Source organism: Corvus hawaiiensis, chromosome 3, assembly GCF_020740725.1.
Source record: "Corvus hawaiiensis isolate bCorHaw1 chromosome 3, bCorHaw1.pri.cur, whole genome shotgun sequence".
NCBI classification, from domain to species: domain Eukaryota; kingdom Metazoa; phylum Chordata; class Aves; order Passeriformes; family Corvidae; genus Corvus; species Corvus hawaiiensis.
In genome coordinates, this window is record NC_063215.1 from 96,844,576 (window position 1) to 96,868,715 (window position 24,140).

Below are 24,140 nucleotides of genomic sequence, written 5' to 3' on the forward strand. Positions count from 1 at the left end.
TGGGGTGGAAGGAGGGATGGGGGAGACAATTAAATTTCAAAAATACTTACAAAAAAGAAAACCAAATTCTAAGGATTATGTTATTCCCTCCTTAAGACCACTAACTCTTCATCAGTGTCCTGATCAATAACAGTTGAGAAAAGAGCCTATTTTGTCACTGCTCCTTAGGAAACTCATAAATAAGAAAAGGAATTGTAGCAATGTACATCTTCCTTCTTTAAACAATGGAACAAATTTTCTACTTGGAGGCACACCTGCCGTCCTGGGGGCCTTTCAGCAGCAATTAGACTGTATGCTGCATATGGCTCACGTGAATGATGCTTAAGAAAAGAAGAATTAATGGGAGCACTAGCTTTCATTTATTATTTTAAAGAAGGTATGTTCTTTTTAAACCTTCTGGAATATTTCAGATAAAATTATTCAATCTTTTAAGAGACTCAAGTAATTTTGGTTCAGGTTTGTAAGCACTTCCTAACGTGTTTATCAGCTGCCCTTTGTAAAGTACTAGGAACATTTAAAACATTCTATAAATGCCGCATGTCATAATTAGTAACTTACCAGTTTACCTTTACTTGTGTATTTAGTATTTGGACAGGAAATACGGAGAGAGAAAACAAGAGTGTTTCGGACGAGAATATGTTATGACGAGATGACGTGTTCAGAAGACTTCTTCAAGACAGCAATAAAGAAAGTGCTGTATCTTAGAACAAAAGCATGGTGACTTCTGAATATTACATCACCAAATGAGGAACCCACAAGCAAGACATAATTTTTACTGTAAGTACCGCTACTAAAGACAAATACTTTATTTAGTTAAGCATTGCAGGTTTTAATCAGTCTCCATTATTGAGATGGTGAACTAGAATGAAGAATTAGATTAATTGATTAAGAATTGAATTGTAGAAAATGCCTGAATGACGTATAGATCCATTCTACATAAGGGTGTCTTATTTTAGTTAATGACCTTTTTTTGAAATGTCAATTTTGAAGGAAGGTCTGTTTAGACACAGCACTTGTATATATATTGAAGATTTGCTATATCTGCATGGTATTTAGGAAAATTAGACCACTTATCCAGTACGTTATTACTGAGAATGCTTATTTGGGAAGCTGAAGATACCCTTTGTCCTGATCACAAACATCACTTATATACTGTGCATATTTATTTACATGTAACAATGTGACGACTAATTTGGAGCTTGGAAATTAGGAAACTGTTGAATAGAGTGACCTTTATCCAAAAAACAACACTTAAAGCATTGTTTTAACTTAAAAACCTTAATGTAAATAGTCCCTACCGCAGTCAGATATTAAAAGTCCTTGAATTTCTGTTTGGGAATTACCAGCAGGTATGTAAGTTAGGACTGGAAAGTTTTCTCAGGCCCTGAGGAAATATCAGTCAAAATCTTACAAAGAAAAAATTAATGCTTCAGTGCTTAGATCAAATGAAAGAGGAAAACCTGTTTGCAGGTCTTTATCAGACAAGGGTCAGGGACTTGTACTGTAGGTTTCTGAATTAGAGATGAGTCTTTTGAGCTACTAGAAAAAGAAACTGGGTTCAGAATATTTCCCTTGCTTTTTTGAGGTGTTTTTTGCCTTCCCCTCCCCCCCCCCAAAAAAAAAAATTTAGAAAATATCTGCTTACTTCCAATATGATGTATTTGTTTTTTGTTTGTAAGCAGGAATTTTCTCCTCCTGCTTGGTTGCCTGTAGTCCTCACAGAGCATAAGGGTCAACACAATCTTGAGTAATAGATAATCTTGGATTGGGCATCAACAACTTACTGCCTTCGTAGTGGAACCTTTAATGCCATGCAACAGAACTTTATTCTCTGATGCAGTTCTGCTGATTGCAGTTTTGTATCCCTTTTGAATTACTGTATACTGTTCAATGTGTCTGAAAGCGAACTAGAATTTGTCTTTCTTTTAGATGTTTAATCATGCTGAAGTGATGCCTTCCGAAATACTTAGCCCTGTTAACTGAAGGATCACTTTCCCTTGAAATAATAGAACTGTAATCTTATACTGCTTTTACTGCTTTAAGGTGTGTACCACAGAGGTGGATGTTCAGTCTGGAGTTGCTGATTGAAAAGTCTCAGCCTGCTGGTGATTTCTCCTTGTTTTACTTCATTCCTGCTCTGCTGTCTTGGGGTTATTAGTGATTACATACTTTTCTCTAGATTTAGTTTAACATTGCTTTCTCATGTCAGAGTCTTTAGACAACCTGTCAACCATGAGCATTACAGCTGAGGAATGACCAGTTTTGCATCTTTAGGAAGCTGATGTACTCAACCATTTATTTTTAAATACTGAAACCAAACACCATCACCAATTTATTTTCTAACAGGTTTTTATCACATGATCACTTTTTTTCCCATGAATCTTAAAGGCATGGAAAAGAGCTGAAGTAAGTTATACCGAAGTACCAAGGTTGCTGTAGCATCCAAGTGTAGCTGTTCTGTTGCTTGAGGCACCACTGTAAAATCATGACAAATGAAGAATACATTTGCAAGGTCTAAAGGAGACCTTAGGCAGGTTGAATGTAATTACATGGCTAGAATTCAAGTAAGGCCCCAGGACCACCTGGGAAGGGAGATGTTGCTGTTAGTACGGTGCCAGGCAGGAATTGTATTTAGATTATTTACTACAAAATAACATGAAGAGTAACCTAAAGTGCACCCATAATTTAGAATGATAGAATACTAAAGAGAAAAACCTACTGTGTGAGTAATTTCCAACCTAGTAATGAAGCATAATGGAATAGAACCATCATGCTATATTATGCAATCTGCTTTTTATAGAATGTGTGAATATAGATTCAGTTATTTGCTGCCTATTGGGGGAAATTACACCAACTTAATATTCAAAACCCAAAAGTACTTTTCAAAAGTAAAGGGAAGGAAGTAGCAACTCTGTCTTCTCTGAAGTGGAAGTTTCATATAGGAGCTTGGATTAGCAGAATATAGGCCTTTTCTGTATCTTACCTGTGGCATTAAATCTGAAGGGTATATTAGAATAGATGTCAAAAGAAAGTTGCTGCACCATATGGGGGGAATGTGGGGGTAAATACCATAAAACACTTTAAATATGAAAAATAAAACATAACGCACACAAGCCAACAAGATCAGACAGGATTTGAAGGTTGTGTGTAATGAACATTTAATATGTACATCCTTTGGGTTATTGATGCTACTTCAGTATTTGCATGACAGTTGTTTCCAGAAAAGCCATAATCTAAATTAAGAATGGTGAAATAAGAATGGAAACAAGGAAAAATCATAAACAGTCTAATAGCACAAACAGCAGCTCAGCATCTTTCTCTGAGGATGCTGGAGAAGCTGAGGTAAAAGTCTTTTAGAAGAATGGAAGGAAAAAAATATTTCTGGTATTTCTAAATGCCTTAGAAATAGGCATTATGTTGGAAAGTGGAGGAGAAAGAGCAGAAGACTGCCCCCGAATTGGCAGTCATTGTTTGGCTAATTGCTCACCTTGCAAATATTTTTAGAACATCCTAGATCATGCTGCAGCCAAAGGAATGCTGTTTCATTCTTGTAGCCTCTCTTTCATTGGTCTTTAACCTTTCTCGTTTTCTAGATTAGTTAAGGAGCTGCATCAACAAGTACAGCTGAGCATTTGTCAGCCCTACAGCTGTAAGGACTTAGATTGCAAAGATTATTTAAATTTATGTATGCTTAGTGTGTGTTTTTTGCGTTTCTCCTGGGCCTTGGTGAGAATTCCACTTGGTCAAGATCTTGAATTTGGAAGTATACCAAGTGCAGGAACAAGGGAAAGCTGAAAAATGTCTGGCGGAAGAAAAAGTGTCAGGGTTTGGAAAAGATTGAACAAAAAAACAGATGGAAATTAATTCCCAATACCTGTCAAGTATGAAGTCAAGAAGATCTGCAGTACTGACAAAGCGTGTTTGAGAATTTGAGAGGCATCGTGTTGAGATTAAGCAGGCTTTTCGTATTTTTATTTTAATATGATTGATTGACATAGATGAAATAGATGGTAGTTTAACTTTCTTGTATGCACAATCACTTCCCATCTAAACTAGTCTGCAATTAAAAGAGAGGATTTACTTCCTACATCCACTTTTGGAAGAGATAGGAACCACTGTTCTGGCAGGCAAATTCACATAACGTTCAACATGGTATAATGCTGAAATCTTCAGTATGATGTGGTAAGCCACAAAATAACATGAAGACAAATACCTTTTTGGATTCCTTCCATTGTTTTATTTATTACATCCTTCTTTATTTTTCACTGGTGGAGAGGAAAAAAAGTACATGATTTAAAGTAGTTGTGACCACTTTTAAGCAGTTTCAAGTTTTGAGACAATTGTCCGTCTCTGATTTTTTGAGTTACTCAAAGAGAGCCTATCTTTCTAAAGGGAGGTCAGAGTGGGCTGGGAGAGGGATATTTTTATTCCTGAAGTGTTTCCTGTAAAGATAAATGCAGGTTCACAGTGAAATGTAATATACTGTAGTCCAGGTTTCCACAGCACAACTTCGCTGGGTTTTTTTTGACTTCCTCTTTCACAGCCCCAGGAGTTTAGGCCAGAAGCTAAGAATTCCTTTCCTAACTGTTCTGCCTGCTAATGTTGACTAACAAAACCCACAAAATTTGGGCAGGATCTGTTTCCTGTTGGTATAAACAATCCAAAATGTTTGGGTATTATTGTCCAGTGTGATTTTTTGGAATAAGTACTGATTAAAAATTGCCTGTGACTTTTGAGTTTTCGCCTCCAGAAGCATTGCTGCATTAGCACTCTCCTAAATCAAAATCAGTGGTAACAGTTGCACGACACCAGCCTACCTTCCATGTTCAGCTTCATGTCCAGTGCTTTGGAAGGAGATGGAATTTGGCTTTGTTTGGTCACTGTTCATTGCTTGAAATGGTGTGACTAGGACTGAGTGGAGTAAGTAGATGCTCTGTTCTATGTAAATGACTGTGACTGTGGCAAAGTGCTGCCCTGCAGGTGTGTGAGGATACAGTGTGTCAAAACAAGTGGTCCTGGTGGTGGGAACAAGGTGTCCTGACCCATCAGCAGAGGCTGTGATGTTCCTTATAAATTCTCATCAGGCTGAACAAAGACACTGAACCATGTGTCTGGGAACTCTTCTGCTTTCTTGTGCAGCCTCCATAACTCAGGCACCCAGCCCACTGTTTAGACACTAAAGGTGTTGGCTAACAAGCTCTTAAATTCTACAGCAGACTTCCACAAGCCCTTGGATTTTGTACAGTACTCTTCAATAAGTTCTCAGCACCCACAACAGCCTTGTCAAAGGTGCTGGCTTACAAGCCGCAACACACTTACACAACCTCCCCGCTCCCACACCAAACTTCAGTATGGAGCATGGGGTAGGATATGACAGCCATGTGTGGCCCAGGCAAAGCAAGGGAGGAGAGAAATAAAGACAGAAAAGGGAGAAAGAACAAAGACTATCAGCAGTCCTTAGATTCCATGTTGATCCTGCCTTGTGGATGCTCCAGAGCTGGGGTTGTGAGACAGGAGTGAAAGAGAAGGAGGGGGTGCAGTCCCCTTCCTTTTGCACACTTTTTATGCAAACTAGATTTTTCACGCATTTTGTTCACCTGTACAAAGCCAGCCCTTTGAGCACTCCTCCAGGAAATGAGCTGAGGGGGGTGGACTGACAAGCAGGCTCAGAGCAGCACTGTGGGACCCCCTCCTCCCATTACATCTTTTCTGCCATAACAGTCAGAAGGTTTGACCCAAAACATGCTTATTTCTGTTTTTTTTCCACAAGGTGAGTGGCCCAGAGCCAGCAGTGACAAGGCTGTGATATTTAGTGCTCAGTCTGTATGGCCTGGGGAAAAAGAGAACTGAATGCTAGTCTAGGCAAACTAATCTGTGTTGTCAAAAAGAAACAGAGCTTTCTGCAGAGAGCTTTTAAACTCTTGCCTCTATCAAACTATACCAAACTGACCTTTGTACAACTCTGCAATTTTCAACTCCTGTATACTTTCTGTGCTTAAAGTAAAGCAACCCCACTTCAGTAAAATAAGAGAAAATTGTGGCAGAAAAAGCTCTGGATTTTTACTTTAATCTTTTTTCTGAAATGCTGATAGTTTACAGGGCATCATTAACAGTAAGCTTTTTTCTTTATTAAGCCTTAGTGAAACCAGCATTCCAAAAGGAAGATTGTATTTTAGTTCTTGAAATAAATCCATTGCATTGCAGAGACACTGCAATCTAACTAATAATGTTTATTTTGTTGGGTTTTTTTAAAAGACTCATGTGTTCTATAATATTGAAAGAGGTTTTAATAACTGCAGTCTAAAATATGTTTTAACACACATTCTGCCAGAATATGCACTCTCAGAACAATAAAGACAGGCTGTTCTTAGGCATAAAAGCAAAATTCCTTTGCCAGTCCATAATTCTTCAAGCAGAAATCCATTCTAATGACTACATTTACTTCAGAAAAAAATAAGAAATTACAAAAAAACTCAGGGTGCATGAAACAGAAAAATTGCCAAGTAGCAAGCTTGAAGCATCAAATTTTGCAAATTTCAAGTTAAAACAAGTTGAAAAATACCCCAGTATGTTTTTAAAAAGAAAAAGAACATCACTCCTTTGCTCCATTGCATAATGTCTAAAATGCTTTAACTAACGTTAAAGTTAAAAGGAAGATGTTTTTACCCCTATCTAGCATACATAATAAATACCAAGGTACATGGAGTAGCTCTTTTTTCCTTAAATTAAAGCTAAGACTTCAGAGCTTCTTTGTTTTTCTGAAAGAATAGTCCTTTTGTAGCAGACAACTTCACATTTTGAGGCCAGGGGCCACAAAGTCGCACTTCCAGGCAGCTTTCTGATTTTAAGTGTGGATTCACATCTTCTATTCTGGCTTGGGAGATGGATTTACAAACAAGTGACAATGGCAAAAGTCTACTTTGAAGTCTGCTTCCAGCAGGCAGGAAATTGTGCTCTAGAAATGTGTTGTCTGTGTAGGGCTGTGCTCTAGAAATGTGAGGCCACAGGGCTGATAAATCTCTAGTGCCAGAGAGGGTGAACAGCAAAGGTGTGTCCATACAAGGTTGGTTCATATGCTCTGCCTGTTTGGTGTAAAAATGAGGATATTTTAAAGACACTCATTTGATTTTAAACAAATGATTTAATTCATTTATAGATCCACAAGCATCACTTTTCAAAGGAATGAAAAACTTCTTTGAAATATGTTAAAATATGACTGTCGCAAAGAATCAAAAGTTGTTTTCATTGGTACAGGATATTTTTTCCTTGAATAAGTACTCAAAAAAATTATGGTCCCTGAAAATTAAATATATATCAGTAAAATGATAGTCATCAAAAACTACAGGTTTGGGTTTGGGGTCAAATTAAAGGCTATTACCATCATTTGGAGTGTCCTTAGTCAAGGAATTTTCTAAGAGATCAGTAGATCCCACACTACTTGTTTAAACATTAACCTGACCTGTGTTAGATGAAGAGTGCCTGTTGCTGGTTACATGTAACAAAGCCCCCACTATTTCCCTTAAATTTTGAGCCTGGATATAAAGCAATTTAAAAGCCCCAAATACATCCTAAAATCTCTTTGCATCTCGATTCAGTTTTTATCTTAGTTTTGGACTCTTCACAAGTTAAAACAGTCACTTATTTAAGAGCTTGATGGCAAAACTAGGAAACTATTTTATTTACTTTGGGATCAGAATTCAGATTATAATATGATATTTTTTACTGATGATATGTGGTGAGAAGAGAAGCCCAGAGAAGAACAACGTTTTTTCCACAAAATGAATTGGTAGTTTTAGTTGTTGTTGTTGTACTGGGACAATGTATTGGACACAAATATATCAGCTGGAAAACAACTTAGGGAAGCTCATAACCTCACTTTTTCCTGCTGCCTGCTAAGTATTTATGTCTCCATATATAAAATCAGTGGGATTCTGTACCAACATACCAAGCAGTCCAGAACTGACCAACAAATAGAAGAAACCATGCCAATCCCATGTTCTAAGCCAAAATATGTTGCTTATTTCTGTATTTAACATGGACTAAGCCTTGCACCAAAGCTAAAAAAAAAAAGTATTTTCATTTTGTATGTTTGTACTAAAAAATGGTATGTGCAGATTATTTAAGAGAAATATTATTTGGCTCATTCTCTCCCTCACAGTTTTGGAGTAGTAGATGGTGTATCATATTATAAACTGTAATACCCAAAAAAATATTTCTTAACAATCATTTGAATAATGGAGTGTTGCTTGCTGAACTATTCATTTAAAAATCATTGAGTTGCACAGTAATCACAGGATCTCCAGTTTTATTATCCTTTATGTCACTGAAAAATGCTTGCTGTTGTGTTGTTCTGTTTTCATTTTCATCATGTTCCAAACCTGAAATGTATCACTGTCTAAAAAATATGTTGGTAGGTAATAGAGAAAGGCAAGCGAAAGGTCAAATCTGTTGCAAACTGGTGAAACTCTAACCTAAATTTAAATAGAAACCACATTATATGACCAAAGATAAACAATGTATGGGTTGTAGTATAATTTATAAAATGAAGAATGTTATCATTAAGGGTGTCTGGGACTGTAGCACTCCTGAATAAGGCAAAATTTCCATTGACTTGCCATTAAATGTGTACTGGATTCTTGGTTGGTTGAGGTAAGGGCATCTGTTTGGATTTCCTCTGCTCTATTTAGTACTTTTTTAATTTGTTCCTACTCTTAACAAAAATACATCTACAAAACAAAATCTCCTCACTGAGAGACATGCCTACATAATGATTTTATCTTGCTAATATTGCCATTATTCTCTCAAACAGATCTTTCAATTTTCCCACCTACCGTTTGCTTTATATTTGCTCACGAAACAGCTTAGAGTATTGTGAGCACTTATGTACACATAGGAAAGTTGATAGAATGGTAAAGCAAGTGCTGGCACCACGTTTTGTTTCCTCAGGCTTGTTACTCTACCTCTGAAGAACTCTCTGGAGGTTGCTGCAGGATCCCTTCAAAATTTTCTTCTGCCGCCATTCCTTGGTTGACAAGGATCCATTCAGGGATGTTACCACCATCCCTGGAGTGGCAGGAGGGATGCAGGGACTGTACCAGAGGTTGTAGAGATTGATCTCTGTCACATGGAAGACAAGAGACCAGATCATATCCCCAACCATAAACAAATGGCTTGAGATTGCACAGCCTCAGTAGGTCTGACGGTTGGGTCTTCACCTCCTTTTTGGAGAGCTCTCATGGTGTGAGTCAGTGAGGCCATGGAAGCTGTTTGTACCTGTGAACCCATCCATAGAGCAGAAGAGATCCGCCTTCACCTCAGTGTTGCTCTCATGTGAACGAGGCAGAGCCTTGAACATGTGGTTACACATTTGTGTGAGATCATGTTTAAGTACTACAACACCGCAGCTGCCGAAACTGCTCTGGCCAACTCTCCAAAGACAGGCAGGCAGATCAGCAGGGTCCATCTGCAGTGTGCACATTACTGGCTGAGCCTTGTGTATGTAGTCTGATGTCTCACAGAATAAGTATTTGCTTCTGAAGAAGTCTAGGCAGGCAGAAATGAAACACTGGAGCTGAGTGCAACGTTTTGAAAATAACTATTAACTTATATTACAAACTTTTTGTAAAGATGTGCTACTTCCAGAGCAACCTGCGCTATCGCAAAGAACCAAATCAAATTTGCAGATTGAGGGAGGTGATTCTCCATTACTCTCTGCTGAGACCCCATCTGGAGTGTTGCATCCAGCTCTAGGATCCCCAGCATGGGAAGGACTTGGACCTGTTGGAGTGAGTCCAGAGGAGGCCACCAAGTTGATAAGAGGGATGGGTCACCTCACCTGCAAGGAAAGGCTGAAAGAATTTAGTTTGTTCAGCCTGGAAAAGGCTTTGGAGTGACCTAATTACAACCTGCACCTGAAGGGAACCTACAAGAAAGACAGACAGAATCTACTTACAAGGGCATGTAGAGACAGGAGAAGGGGCAATGGCTTCAAACTGAGAGAGAGTTGGTTTAGGTTAGACAATAGGATTAAATTCTTTACTGTGAGGGTGGTGGAGCACTGGAACAGGTTGCCCAGAGAAGATGTGGATGTCTCATTCCTGGAAGTGTTCAAGACCAGGTTGGATGGGGCTCTGATCAACCTGGTCTGGTGGAAGGTGTCCCTGCTCATGGCAGGAGAGTTAGAAGATGATCTTTAAGGTCCCTTCCAACCCAGGCCATTCTATGACTCTATTAAATTATATCTACTACTACTGAACTTTTATTGAGGCCTTTAGTAGAATGCTCTGGTGCTTCAGATAAGACATTGACTACTCTCAAATGTTACTGTAATAATTTTAAGGAATTTTGAAAACCATTGGTCAAGAAGAGTATAAAAAACACAGTTGCATATATAATCTGGCCTGGGACTGAAGTGGAAAGACGTATATATAGAAATAACATGACGAAAAATGATAGGCATTCTCACACTTTTGCCACAATCAGGTATCTTCATACCGTCAGCAAACAGGAGCAAGACACTCAGGGGATACTACATGCTACTGCTTCCTTCATTCTTTGTCTGTGCTGCTGGGAGCTGAGTCCTTTCTGACAATTGCTGTGACAATTGCTACCTGAAGGGACAGCTGTGGCTTTATGGTGGTCCTGTGAGTTACTGAGAAAGGGCCTGTGCAAGCCACAAAATCAAAGGAGAAAGTGACAGTGCTTGTCCTCTTCAAGGTGGGCCAGAATTCTTGCCTTTAACAAAGTGTATGATACAAAAGTAAAGTTAATTGTAAAACTCAATTGGGACCAGTGCTGTAGCTCAGTGAAACCAGTATTTCACTGCAGATGTTTAACAAGACAGTTCTTCTTTTTCATTGCCTGGGCCCTGCACACGAACTGTGTTGCCATTTGCCTGTACAGCAAGTGTTCTGGGAATCTTACTTACAACTGCTGCAAGAGTATTGGTTCTTTCGCTGAATAAATACAGCCTGATATTAAAAAATCCAAAAGAAGGTAATACATAAGCTCTGCCTTTTTACTAAAGGTAATAAAAGATTAATTTAATGAACAAAGAATTTGTAGCAATCATTATACTTCTGGTATGCATCAAAAATACACAATATAGTAAAAAGTTGCATCTGAAAATCCTATACTGTATACGTAAAAGAAGAAAAAACTGTTTTAGCATAAGTAAAATCCTCAGAGAGAAAAAACCATATGTTGCCAACCTTGCAAAATACATGTCTTTGGTCTTTTAGGTGTTTCATTCCTTTAATCTTGTCTTTATGCAGGCTGTAAGGAGGCTGGGATACTTATATTCAAGAATGTAATTCAGCTTTCTATTCAACTGAGATAAGTATCCAGCAGAAGGGGACAGCCCCATGAAAAGCTCATCCAGACTGCTATTGTGTGGTAAAAAGAAGGCACACAGATGAGGAATGAAGTCCTCTATAGAAGTTTTCTGTAAGTTACAGATGCTACTGCTTCCACAGAAAACTGAGCACTTGTGTAAGGATGAGAACATCATTTTCAAAAGTACAAAGCCATGGAGTAGGGTGGCTTAAAAGATCATGTTTAAAACAGGTGGATGTAAAATGTCTCGCAGTAGAGGTATAATGACAGGAAAGAAAAAATGCTTCTATATCCAGGAAACACACTTATCAACAAGCTTTGCTTAAGTGTTTGGGATTTCTAGTAAAAGCTGTCCAGAAATCCTGGGTTTAGGTGTGGGTGGAGAACAGCTTCTCCACAAAAACTCAAGTATATTTAAAGGTACAGGCAGACAGAACTGTGAGGGGACAGTGATGGCAGAACTGTGGATGCCTCCAGGACTTGAGAGTGTGCTCAAAAGCAGTCTCTATGTTGGACCTCTTGTTAAAAAATCACCAGTTCTTCAGAAGAGGATCATTCCTTGCACAGGTTGGCAGTCCTCAGAGTTAAGAATGGGGGAAAGTCTACAGTTCTCTATACTGAACTCTCAAACATTCTTTCAAAATACTACAGCTAGGCAGACATTTGTCTGGAAACCTCTGTTTTGGCTTCTCAAAAATGTATTTACTGATCCACTGTGCACTGTGTACTTTTAATCTTAAACTAACATTAAAATGTGCATCAGAGGTCTGTTTCCCATAATCTGTGGGAAAAATGATGGGATGAGAACTTTGCTTTTACTAAGTTTATTCAACCTTTCAGAGTGCCTTAGCCATGCACAGTTTTTCTGCATGGATGTAATTATACCCTGTACTTTAGCTATGGGTGCCTATTTGCATCTCTGCAAAGAGAGAACATGGGGATGTTTGCCAATCATGAAAGACCAATGCCCTCATCCAGGCTGGTGGCAGACAGAACAAGGCATCAGGAGTGCACATCTGGCACAGTGGGAACAGGGCTCTGTTTCTATTCTTTGCTACCATGAGCTGGAGATGGTGAGAAATTTTTTTGAGGTGTATTAAAATATCTTTGATGACAGAAGCCAGTTCTTCAAGAAAAAAACTTTGCTCACAGAAAAGCACTGGCCTAACTGAAGCTTCCCATGGGAACCTGCATTTCATCTCTGCTGTAGACACAATAGTGCAACTACTTGATACTGCCAGGCTAGCTAAGGTGTTGGATCAAGCAGAGTAAAACTGTCTCTTACTATTCAATATTCCAGGTGAGGCCCTGAACTGCAGTAACCCATCTTCTGACCACCTGACTACCCCTGCAGTCAGTGCACACACTTCTTCTTAGTTTAGCAGCATCAGTTGCCTTCTTTTTTATTTCTTCTTCATCAGCATCAGCCTCTGATGCCCTTTGATAAAAGAAGAAAAGGGTATTTATCCAAAGTAAGAAAAATAATTTGCAACAGCCGAGAAAATGGAGATGGAAAAGTCCTGAAAAGAAAATATTTCGATAATCAAACAACTCATGGTCAGCCCATACACACTTTCCTGATTAATTTTCCTTGCTCTATCCACAAACATCTATTTTGTTCCCTGTGACTGCCCAGAAAGGGTTGTCCTCTTATTCCCAATGATATATTTTTTTTCTTTTTCACATAGGAACAAGCACAGCCTCTTCTGCAGTTTACAAGCACATACTATAAACAGAAATATATTGTAGGAGAAAGTAACCTTGCTGCCATATGCAAATATCAGAGAAGAATGTGAGGATTTGATTAGAAAGGGTAAAACAGGTTTAGTAATATGAAGAAGTAGCAAGAGCAGAAAAAGGGTGTTCCCACTGCTTTTTAAATCTGTCTTTAAATTATTTACTTGGCACTTTGACAGCTCACAATTTAAATTTTTTCATTCATCTTAATATTTAATCACAGTTTTTAATTATACTAGTAACTTGAGGCTACTTCTTAACTCAGCAATAGCTTCATCTTCTATTAATAAATGGCACATACCCTTGGCTTTGACACTTACTTGCTGTGAGTATTTCGGCTTTGGTAGAACATGCAGTTCAGGACACTGTTACTGCATCTTAAATCTCAAATCTTCTTAAATTATCAGTACAGCATTTAACCCTGATGATAATAATTTAGCATTAAAATGTTCAGTCTTCACTGCAGTTCTTAATGCTACTGTTGCTAAAATTGCAGGAGATCAGAGAACAAGTACTTATAAAAAAAAAAAAATCTTATTCCAAAAGATATTCTTCCAGATGATTTTTCTTCTCAGTCTGCAGAAGAGACAGACTGGTACCTGAGAGCTGTGGGTTGGAAGAATGTTACATCTCCATGTGTGGCTGGCAGGGTTTGGGATGAAGGGTTTGGGGTTTTTTTTTGAGCTGCATGCCAGATGAACTCCCTTGCTGGGGTTACAGCACTCATGTGGCACTGGGCTGCATTGGTTTGGATGCTGCTGGGGAACAGAGGCCATCCAGCCCAAATCCACCAGGGAACACTAAAAGATCTGGGGCTTGCTGAGCTATCTACTCTCCCCACAGCTCTCTGAAATCTTTGTGGCTCTGTGACAACTACAGAATGTGATTTATGGGTTCAAGAAATTTGACCATCTTTCCCCTGAGCCTCTGAGACCAAACTCCTGTTTTTTCAGGCAGTGTGTCAGATAAATATTTTTTTATAAATTGGCCACCCTCTATTTTACAATGTTAAGTTTGTGTTCTCATCCTCCTTATTGAGATATTGCTCCAAAAGTTGGGTCTTCTCTTGCTTTTTGTGATTTCCAGCCAAAATTTATTCACAGAATAAATTCTGATTTTGTTGCCAATATGGTTCCTTAGCTCAAAAAAGACTCTTTGATTGATCTACACACAGTAATCAGATGTCTTCTCAGCATTCCTTTTGCCAGACTAAGTGAGCTGAGCTCTTCCAGTTTCTTTTTACATGATTCATCTAGAAATCTTTATGGTTTCTCTTTGGATTAATTTTTGTGGCTCGCCAATGACTAGAACTAAGTGCACTTTTCCTACTGACACTTCACCAGGATTGGCATACAGCACTCTGATGGCACTTGCTGGCCAAACCTCACCTCCTATGTACTGTTGATACTAGCAAAAAAAATCAGTATGAACAAAAGTGTGGATTTAAGAGAAATTTGATTAAATCAGACTACAAGGGCCGAGCTTATTATGCGGCACATCTTTGTAGTCACACAGTGGTAACATGGGGGTCAGGAACCAGAACCCGGTGGCTCACACAGGTAGTGCTATTTGTAGGTCATCTGAAAGGATCAGTATCACAAATATGTGATGTTAGGTGGCTTTCTGCTCAAGGGGCTGGCACTCTGGGTTTCATTCATAATGTACTAACCCTCTCCATCCACTTATTGGAGACTTACTGCTCGTAAAAATTTCTTTCCTGTCAGCTGTGGCCATAAAGCTTATCTTAGACTCAGGTTGAAGCAAGGGTTTAAGCTTAATTGGACTGTGAATAGTCTAAGGCAGAAGTGTAGCATTTCCTGTGCGATGTTGTGCTTTGAACCAGAAGAGATCAACACCAAGAGGAAGAAGAGAAGCATCAGCTGCCGTTTCTCCCAAGCTCCAGTGTTACACATCCATGCTACATATGTGTTAGTTTACCTCTTAACCATTAGAAAGATTCTTCAGGGTTATAAGATCCCACCCAGGCACTCGCAGTAATTACCACTAAGAGCACTCTATGGTATCTGAAGAAGAAGCAGGGAAAGTAACACACATTTGGTGTCAGAAAAGCAAAGGAAAATGTGAGGGATGGAGAACTTGAAACAGCAGGTAAGGACTACAGCTATTGCATCTGGGCTTCTCATGAAATTCATCAGGCAGAGAGATTAAAGGAGTATTTTTTCCCTTCAGAAAAAAAAGTTTCTAAAGAGTGAGGTGCACAAAAGCTAGCTACTCTTCTTTTTCCATTAACCTCAGGCCAGAGGCAGTGGATGTAATTTAATAACCTACAATTAAAGGAGAGCAGTCTAATTACCATTTTGTGCTAAAAAAAAAAATTTCAAGAGAGTCCCACTCTTTGAAGGAATGAAATTCTGAGAGAATTAATTGCAAGTGAAATACCCAAAAGAGGAATTTATTTAATATTTTAAAAAAAAATCTGATTTTTGCTGTTTATGGGATCCTAATTTTGAGATCAGGCTACAGTACAGAGACCAAAATTGAGAGAGAAACATGGTATGAGATTCTGACTTACATTTAGAAGCATGTGTTAGTGTTCCAGGCTGGAAAACACTTCTGGATGAGAATGCAAGTTTTAGAAAGAAAAGAGATGATGCTACAGAAGATTGGGCTGACAAACTAGTCTTAGTAAAAAAAAAAAAAATAAAAGGCTGACAAAATAATAAAAAAAACCCTTTAACAATTCAGTTCTCATATGGAGTGAATTTATGAAAAGTAATGTGAAAGTTTCCATTTGTCAGAAAAAAAATGGGAACAAAGCAATGCCTGGCCTTTGATAGAGCTACTAGTCTGTCAAGAAACAAAGCTATCTATGGGAAGCTGTACCTAAAAGGAAATTAAGTATAGGTATTCTGCACAGCAGAGAAGATTTTTCCATGGAGATTGCTCAGATAGAGCCCTATTTGAGATGACTGAAATGTGCCCTTGAACATGAATGGTATTGTGGCTTATAAACTGGATATTGATACCCAGATCAATATGAAACCTTAAATCAATTTGGATACAAAGAAAAAAGCCCAGGTTGTACAGTGACAAAGTCAGTTCAATAGCAGCTGTATACAAACTAAATGTAATTGCAAGGCAGTCTCTTGAAAACAGAATTTTACTTGCTATTGAGGGAGACAGAAGCTGGAAATATGTGTAGTGCTTCTCCTTGCAGGGAGACTGCAAAGCTAGAAGGCCAGAACCATTTGGAGATAAAAAGAAAAACAAATTTAAAAACTCCAAACTAAATTAAGATACAGGCAGCAAAGGAAAAATTAGGAGGGAAATTTCACATACACACACACACACACACACAAAAAAAAAAAAATTAGAATACTTATTACTGTTGTAAAAGAGCACTGAGGAACATGTAGAATGAAAATCACAAGTATTTAAACATGTGCATGATGAAAGAAACTTTCTATCCATGATCATGATATCCATTATATGTTTTGGAGATTTTAGAAATGTCCATTACAAAGGAAAAAAATGTCCCAGTTCTCTCAGTGCATACCTAGTACACAAAGAGATAAAGCCCAACCTGTCAAAAATTTCTTGTCCACAGGAAACTCCTAGTGTTCTCAAGTCACTGTTTTCTAGATCCCTTTGATAAAAATGGGTGTAACAGTGCTTTTTCACCTCAAAGAATTACTGAAATAGAGACCACTTCAAAAAGTTTAACATGTATATGCTATTGTAATGAGGCCAGTGCACACATCTTACCTACCTAAACTTCATAGTCTGTACTAGAGAGAAAATTTATGTTAAGGAATAAATTAATAACTCACTTTGAATAATTGGCATTCTAAATTAATATGTGACTGTGTTTTGGCTTGATTCATACGCTGATTTTAAATATGATGGGTAAGTGGTTTCTATCGTAGTTCCCCTTTATCCAAATCCAAGATGCGTGTACTTTTTTAAGGCATAGTTTTGTTAATGTTTGCCTTTTGTGCTTTCTGCAGTGAGTATTTTCTGAGAGCTGCACTCTGCTGAACACCCATGGCAACTTCTTAAGTGGACAGGCTATTCCTGTGCCATGGTATGTGTGAGCGCTTCCCATTTGCCAGTGCTCAGAAGCAGGTGCAGGCTGACTGTCACTGCTGTGCTGGGGCAAGATGCAGCTGTGCACCACCCCCTTGTCCCTGCATCTGCCAGACCCAGTTCCCATGGCGAGGGAAGCCCAGGCCCAGCTGGAACATGAGCCACAGCACGCTGTAGCCGGGCGTTGGTCTGAAGGCTCCATGCAGCAGGACCTTGGGGCGTGCCAAGGCTTGCAGGGGAGTGTAAGTACAGACACTGACACACAGAATGTGAGAACCGACTGCTCCAAGTTTCCACGCTTCCTTTGAAGTCGATGGGAATTTGCCTGAATCAGGTACACATAAAAATGGGATAGAAGTGTTCAGTTTTGGCCTGTTAGGACATGGGTGTCAATAGAAAATGCTTTATTGCTGAAATCATAAGCAGCTTGCTAAATATTTTGGGCTTAACAATACTCCACCCAACAGCTTGCTGGTTAAAGCATTCACAAGGAGGTAGAAGATGTGAGCATAGATCTCCTCTCCTGTTTCCTGAGTGGATGTTTCAGCCACTGACTTGCACTAAGTGGTGACTTTGTTCTCTCCCTTTTTCCTCCGACTCTTCCCATTTTTCACTCTGTCCTTGTTAAGCACTTTAAAAGAAGCCCACCAAAACAATGCCTGGGATCTGAAGTGTGGACAGTTCCTCCCTTGAGAGATTTAAATCCCAGATCTTGACAGGGTTTAGTGCACTTCCTTTCCTTGGTGTTGCTCAGTGCCTAGCTTCTAGCGGTTCCTGAAAGACCACTGTGAGTTCCTCTCATGGGTGACTGACTTTCCTCACACAGGAAACTCAGACTCTGACTTTGGACTGCATCTGATGTGTTTAACCAAAGCTCTGTGAGTCAGTGCAGAGCATGGTGACTCTGAAATCACTGTGTCAACTAAGTCTGAAGCTCAGAAGAGCTGAGGTGAAATCACAACTGCTAATGACCATAAGAGAGAGATAACGATGGCTGATTTTATTTTAGGGATGTAAATAAAATGTGCTGCATCAATACACAGTAACTGATGAGATGTGAATCTGGACTGGAAGAAAGACAGGGTCACTTACCCCTGTCCTCCCCCATTGAAGGCAACTAGACCATGTAATTCCTTTCACAAGCTGGTGACCCTCCAGCCTCCAGCTTGACATTGTACATTCTGTATAAGTAATAACTAGGGCTTTTAGCTAGTGTATAAGTGCAGTATATGTAGATAAATATGTAGATACAAGAGATGTCTTGCATGTGCAAGTGGGATATTGAGGATGAATTGCTGTTAGGATATCAGTAATTGTTACATACAGCTGTAATGTTACTTACTTGGAGGGAAACATGGCTGTCTGTGACACTTGAAGTATAAGTTGTATTTTTCCATAAATAGCTTCCTGTTAAATATTCCACGCAGCAGCCACTATGCTTACATTCTTCCCTAAGTGGTCATTTTGAATGGCAAGCAGTTCAGCACTTATTGACAGGTTGCTTTCTTGTCTAAAAATAGAGGAATGTGTGTATCCTTGTACACAGCAGGTAGGCAAGTAATAATGAAAGTGATTGATGATAAAAAGCTTGCTTTCTACTCTCCTGTCATCAACAACCTATTGAGATCAAGAGAACACTGGGATAGAAATTAATCTTCCCTGAGTTATTCTAAACAGTCAACTGATAGGAGATTTCTTTGATCTCATTCAATTGAAATTGATTAATTCTGTTAATTACTCTGTTTGAACTGAGTTAGCAGGAATTTTCTGCGTGTTGCAGCATCCTTGATGGTTTGCCTTCTTGCATGCCAAACAAGTAAACTTGGTAAAGAATTTGAAAAATGATGTCAACCTAGTGTTTGCTGACTAAGACTGATAATGACTATCAGTGATAAATACCTGTAGAAATTATCAGATGTAATTTGTTTGTGTACTTGGATTTTTTACTGAAACTGTCATCGGTTAAAATACATAAACAGTCCTTGGGGCAGGAACTCCTGAATTCTTCTGCCAGGTAAATGCACGAACACTAAGCTAGGAATATTTTCTCTCCTTCTACCTCTGTCCATTTCATACTTCATGAATCCTTAATCCTGTAGGAAGAACTGGGATTACATTAGAGTACTTTAATACCTGCTGGATTATGGGATTGTCATAAACCTAGGGCAGTCCCCCAAGTTTCATGCCAACTCCTTATTCCTGATGCCTGCTGGGAAGGTTCCGATTAACATTTATAGAGCAGGACTAACCTCCTACCTGGAATCTGGTTTTTTTCCAGTTGGCAGACTGAATCTTTAGAGCTAGAGGAGGTATTTGGGGTGCTTGGTACTGTACAAATAGTCTGACATACACTGAAGGATTTGCCAGATACTGAGGACACGGCTGCTTAAGGTTTGTCAGCCATCCCGAAATCTGTCTTTGCTTTATCTAGCTTTCAGTCAAAAAGAAAACTAATTTATTGTGCTAAAATGTTATTATTAAAAAAATTATCAGTGAGTATTTCTGGAGAGAGGTATGAGAAATGAAACAATAAAATGTGTTGTAGGTATCTGTTATTTTAGCTAAGCTTCAAAGTGGTTTGTCTTTCCCATGTAGCTAGTTCGGACTTAAGCCAAAATAACTTCCAAAATACTTACCACAGCCCTCTGGTCCTGGGATCCAGTTCTCTTCCATCCTGCCTGATACAGGCTCTATAAAGATGCCTTTGGAGTGCCCTTCTGTGACACTGTAGCTCAGCTGGAAGTCAGCAGCTAATTGACTCTGAAGAAACCCTTTATGCAATAGGAAGGCAAAGCAGCCTGACAAGCTCAGTACTTGCTCTGGGGGTAAACAGGTAATTTACCTGTTTCCAGTAAAATTCTTTCTGTTGATGGCAAGGGAGGTGATACTTGCTGAGCACCCACGTGAGTATATTACTATTTATAACACTCAAGTGTAAAACTTCTTGTGCACAAATATGTAAGTGGGAACAACAAATACAGCTCTGTAATATTTCCCAGAGATCAGATAAAATTACAGGGCAGTGCACTGGAGTCCAGTAATGTGTTAGGATCAGTGATCTCTTAAGTGTGGCTTGCTTGAACTGGGCTTACTTGAACACTGGAGTGATAGGCTCTCTCCAGGAAGGTTAAAGATGTGGATTTAAGTGTCTTTATGCAGAAGAAACAATTAGAGTCCTTTTTGCTTATTCTGAGAGAGTCTTGCAATCATTGCACTATTATGCACTGGAGGCTTTTCTTTTATTTGTGTTTTAAAAGAAAGCATATCTACTGTTTGCATAAAGTTTGTCCTGCTAGCCTTCCAAAAAGGCCAAATGAAGGGCAATTTTCTGGATCAATTGGGCATAAGAATTGGGCATAATGTTGAGCAGAATGGTAGGAAGCATGTTTGTGTCCAGAAGCAGAAAGCTTGTTCAAGACCACCAGTGGTGAAAACTGAGCCACACAGAAATTAAAATAAATTTCTTTTTTTTGGGATCACTGTTTTGCTTCTAGACACCTCTGTCCAGGTCGGATGTTATGCCTCTCACTTGCAAAATGATATAAAAGCCCCCAAAGGAGCCGACAAAAGGGTAACTCCAGAACTGAAGGCAACACATACATGCAGTGGGAGTACCATAATTAAGCCAGTTTGCCATGCTGAGGGATCAGGGTTCCCAGTTTGAGTGTGCTGCTGGGAAGGCCACACCTGCCCTGCCTTTGGAAGCTGGCAATACTTTTGTGTTTTATGCTGCACAATCCTTGGCATACAGCAGCTTGCTCTGAATTCCCACACAGCTCCTTGTGTGGGGTTCTGCTCTGATGTACAGCAGATATATCCAGGATATCCAAAATCCTTCACATCTGGATTACATGTATTTTTGTGGATTTGCTGGCTGGAGGAAGGACCCCACTCCCTGTGACCCTGTAAGTTAGGAGTAAGGGATGGGGTTTTTTTCCCACAAATCTACTTTGCTAGTTATAATATTGTGATCAGGGCTGACTTTCCAAAATATTCCAGGCAATTTTTATGAGTTAGTAAAATCACCAGATCTTCCCTCTAAAATAAAGAAATTGCCAATAAGTCCACAAGAATCTGGTGCAAATATTCAGCCTGAGGCTTCTTTGCTCACTGCTTTTGTTGTATTTCTTTCACTGAGATACTCTTACTGGATAAAGCCTTAGGTAAATTTTTTGAGTCATAATCCCCTTAATATCCGAAGTTGTTATGAGAGAGAACATGAAAAGCTAAGAAAGCAATAATTTCAGGAATTGGTTTCTTTATGGCTTTTCTATTAAATTTTTCCTGGCAATCATGCTCATTAATTTGCTGTACTCCCCTTTTTAACACACACACTCACAAAATCACAGAAAGTTTACAAAAATTGTTGTTGCCAATATAAATAATTTAGAAAAATAATTCTTTTTATTCAAGAGTACCTTTTACACTAACATAATGGGTTTTTTTACAATTTTACTTGCCCATTTATGTGATGGGGCAATTAATTGTTTTGGGAAAATGATTAGAAAAATATTAATCTGTTGAGAATTTTAGAAATAGAATAGCTTTTATGTCCAGGCTGCTAAAATGTAATGGAAATTTCATAATATTAATTTTAGCTGTTTTATGGGAAGGGATCATACAAAATAACTTTCTCACCAGTCACAGCCCTAAGCGCATCTGGTTCTCTTTGGTGCCTGGGGTATTACATCTGGGGTATATTTATATTTGCTGTGCAAAGATGAAAATATGGGCCAGCCCTGTATTTTCTACCTATATTTTCCTTGGAGCCAGAGCCCAGCTTTTAATGTTCCCACTACCAACAGAAAATAAAACATAAAACTGTACAAGCTCATGGCTGAGTTTTCTTGCATGCTTGACATCAGTGGCAGGACACAACTGAAAGACCTTTCTTCTGGCAGGAGTATATAGATTAGAAGCCACTTTAAAGCTGAAAAGATGAGTATGAACCTGTAGCCTGTTCTCGTGCCAACACAGTCTATAGCTGCCAGTCAAAGATTAAATCACCAAGCTCTGAATTTCAAGATTACATTTTAAAGAAAATAGAAGGAAGTGCCTTCAAGGATGGAAGTGCTGAGCAATGCCAATGCATGATACATCCGAATGGCAGGAATTTATGTTTCTTGTTGCCCAAGCACCTTATATAAACTGGGCTCTGCTCACCCAGCTTTCTGCCTGCATGGTGTTAGTGGCATCTTTATCACAGCAAAAAGAACAGGCTTTAGAACAAGCTACTGAGTAAAAAAAAAAAAAAAAGTAAAAAGACTACCAAAAGCTATCTTTCTCTAAAAAAATCTGTAACATCCTTTTCAGACATATCTCTATGTAGCTGAACAAAGAGTTTGCCAGAAAACAGTCTCTTGTGCATATTTGAAAATAATTCATAGATTTCATTACACTTTTATGGCTAAAGCCAGGTAGAGTAGAGTCTGGGGGTTTTATAACATAGATGATACTTAATGTTCTCCTTTTTCATCGCCTCATTTGTATTCTTTATTTCTGCTAGCAAGTCCTTTCATTATCCCTGCATGATACTTATTTAGTATTGCCAGGGCTATTTTCTCTTGTTTTCTCTTTGTCCGGTTTGTTTTGTTTCTGCCAAATCTTATTTGTGGATTACTCTAAAAAAAATCACTAATGCTATTTTAGGTGATTTCCAGTGTCCTCTGTCTGTATTTTATTTTATTTACAGATTGTCATGTCATAGGTCTGTGTCACTAATTCCAGAGTTCCCTAAAATGTGGATATAGTACTTTACAAATACAAAAAGTCCTCAGCTCCTCAAGACATGGTTTAAAGTAAGCTTACGGACTCAAGGAAAACTCTCTTTAGAGTCAACACAAACTTCAGCCATTCTCATCAGGCCTGAGGTGTGCAGTCATATGTATGTTTTTTCTTTCAAAATACTCCCTGCTCTTTTCCAGTCTGCAAAGACAATACAGAGATTATGTTTCCCTCTCATAAATCATCCAGTACCACCATGAAAATCAGTTGCATGATTGGTACTATTGGGTGTGGACAGACAGATATGAAATCTATATATTCCCATTGTCAGCCTCTTGTTATGAAGAGACCACAATGGCAAAAATGGAAAACAAATTACAAGCCAGCAATTTTGTAGAACATTTTGGTGACTACAGAAAAGCATTTTGTAATCATCCCAAAGCACTACTAGCTGTCCCTCAAGGAGATCAGTAATTCAAAGTACTAGTAAGTTTTTTTCTGTGCATAAATAATCCATAATAATGGTGACATATGGCAATTCACATTTATCACTGATGAGAATGGCACTGAAACTTAGTTATAATCATTGGTTCTGAAGCTGTCCAAGCATAATAGATTTGTGGAAACAAATATGAAAAAACAGTGGCAGAACATGTGATAAATAAATCCCATTAGGTCCGGTAACACGACACAGGCAGGGAGGAAATCCACCGGGAGATCTGCAAGTCAGTAAAGAAAAATATACACTCACAATATTAATTACAACAGTGAATACTTTATGGGTTCTAAAACAACTTCCCTCTTGCTGCAAGTGGATAAATAGATAAGGCTTACTAGCAATGGAAAGAATTAGAACCTAATTAAGACTGAAAACTGAGCTGTATGAAAATAGATGAGCACATGTAAACATTTTTTCTAGTAATTGATGAGGTGAGAAACAATGGCTTTTCTGCTTAATAAATAATTTGTCACACTGTAGGACAGACACTCATGCTAGGGAGATAAAACTCATTAATATTGTGTGGTGCAGTCGGTATGCTGGAGGAAAGGGATGCCATCCAGAGGGACCCTGGCAAGCTTGGGTGGTGTCACTCAACATGAGCTGGCAGTGTGCACTCACAGCCCAAAAAGCCAACCAAATCCTGGGCTGCGTGCAAAGGAACAGGTCCAGCAGGTCAAGGGAGTTGGTTCTCCCTCTCTACTCTGCTCTGGTGAGTCCCCACCTGCAGTGCTGCATCCAGCTCTGGGGATCCCAACCTAAAAATGACATGGAGCTCTTGGAGCAAGTCCAGAGGAGG

The 24,140-nt window shown here is 38.8% G+C and overlaps 1 protein-coding gene across 4 annotated transcripts in view; it reads left to right on the plus strand.

Annotated features, from left to right (window-relative positions):
• The window catches only part of KCNK2 (potassium two pore domain channel subfamily K member 2), a 128,740-nt gene that overhangs the window by 22,613 nt on the left and 81,987 nt on the right, over nt 1–24,140 (plus strand). For all 4 annotated transcript variants that reach the window (XM_048298413.1, XM_048298414.1, XM_048298415.1 and 1 more), the window contains one exon: nt 585–777. In XM_048298413.1, the coding sequence (XP_048154370.1) occupies nt 744–777 (34 nt within the window). In that variant the 5' untranslated portion in view covers nt 585–743. The remainder of the gene's footprint in view (nt 1–584; nt 778–24,140) is intronic.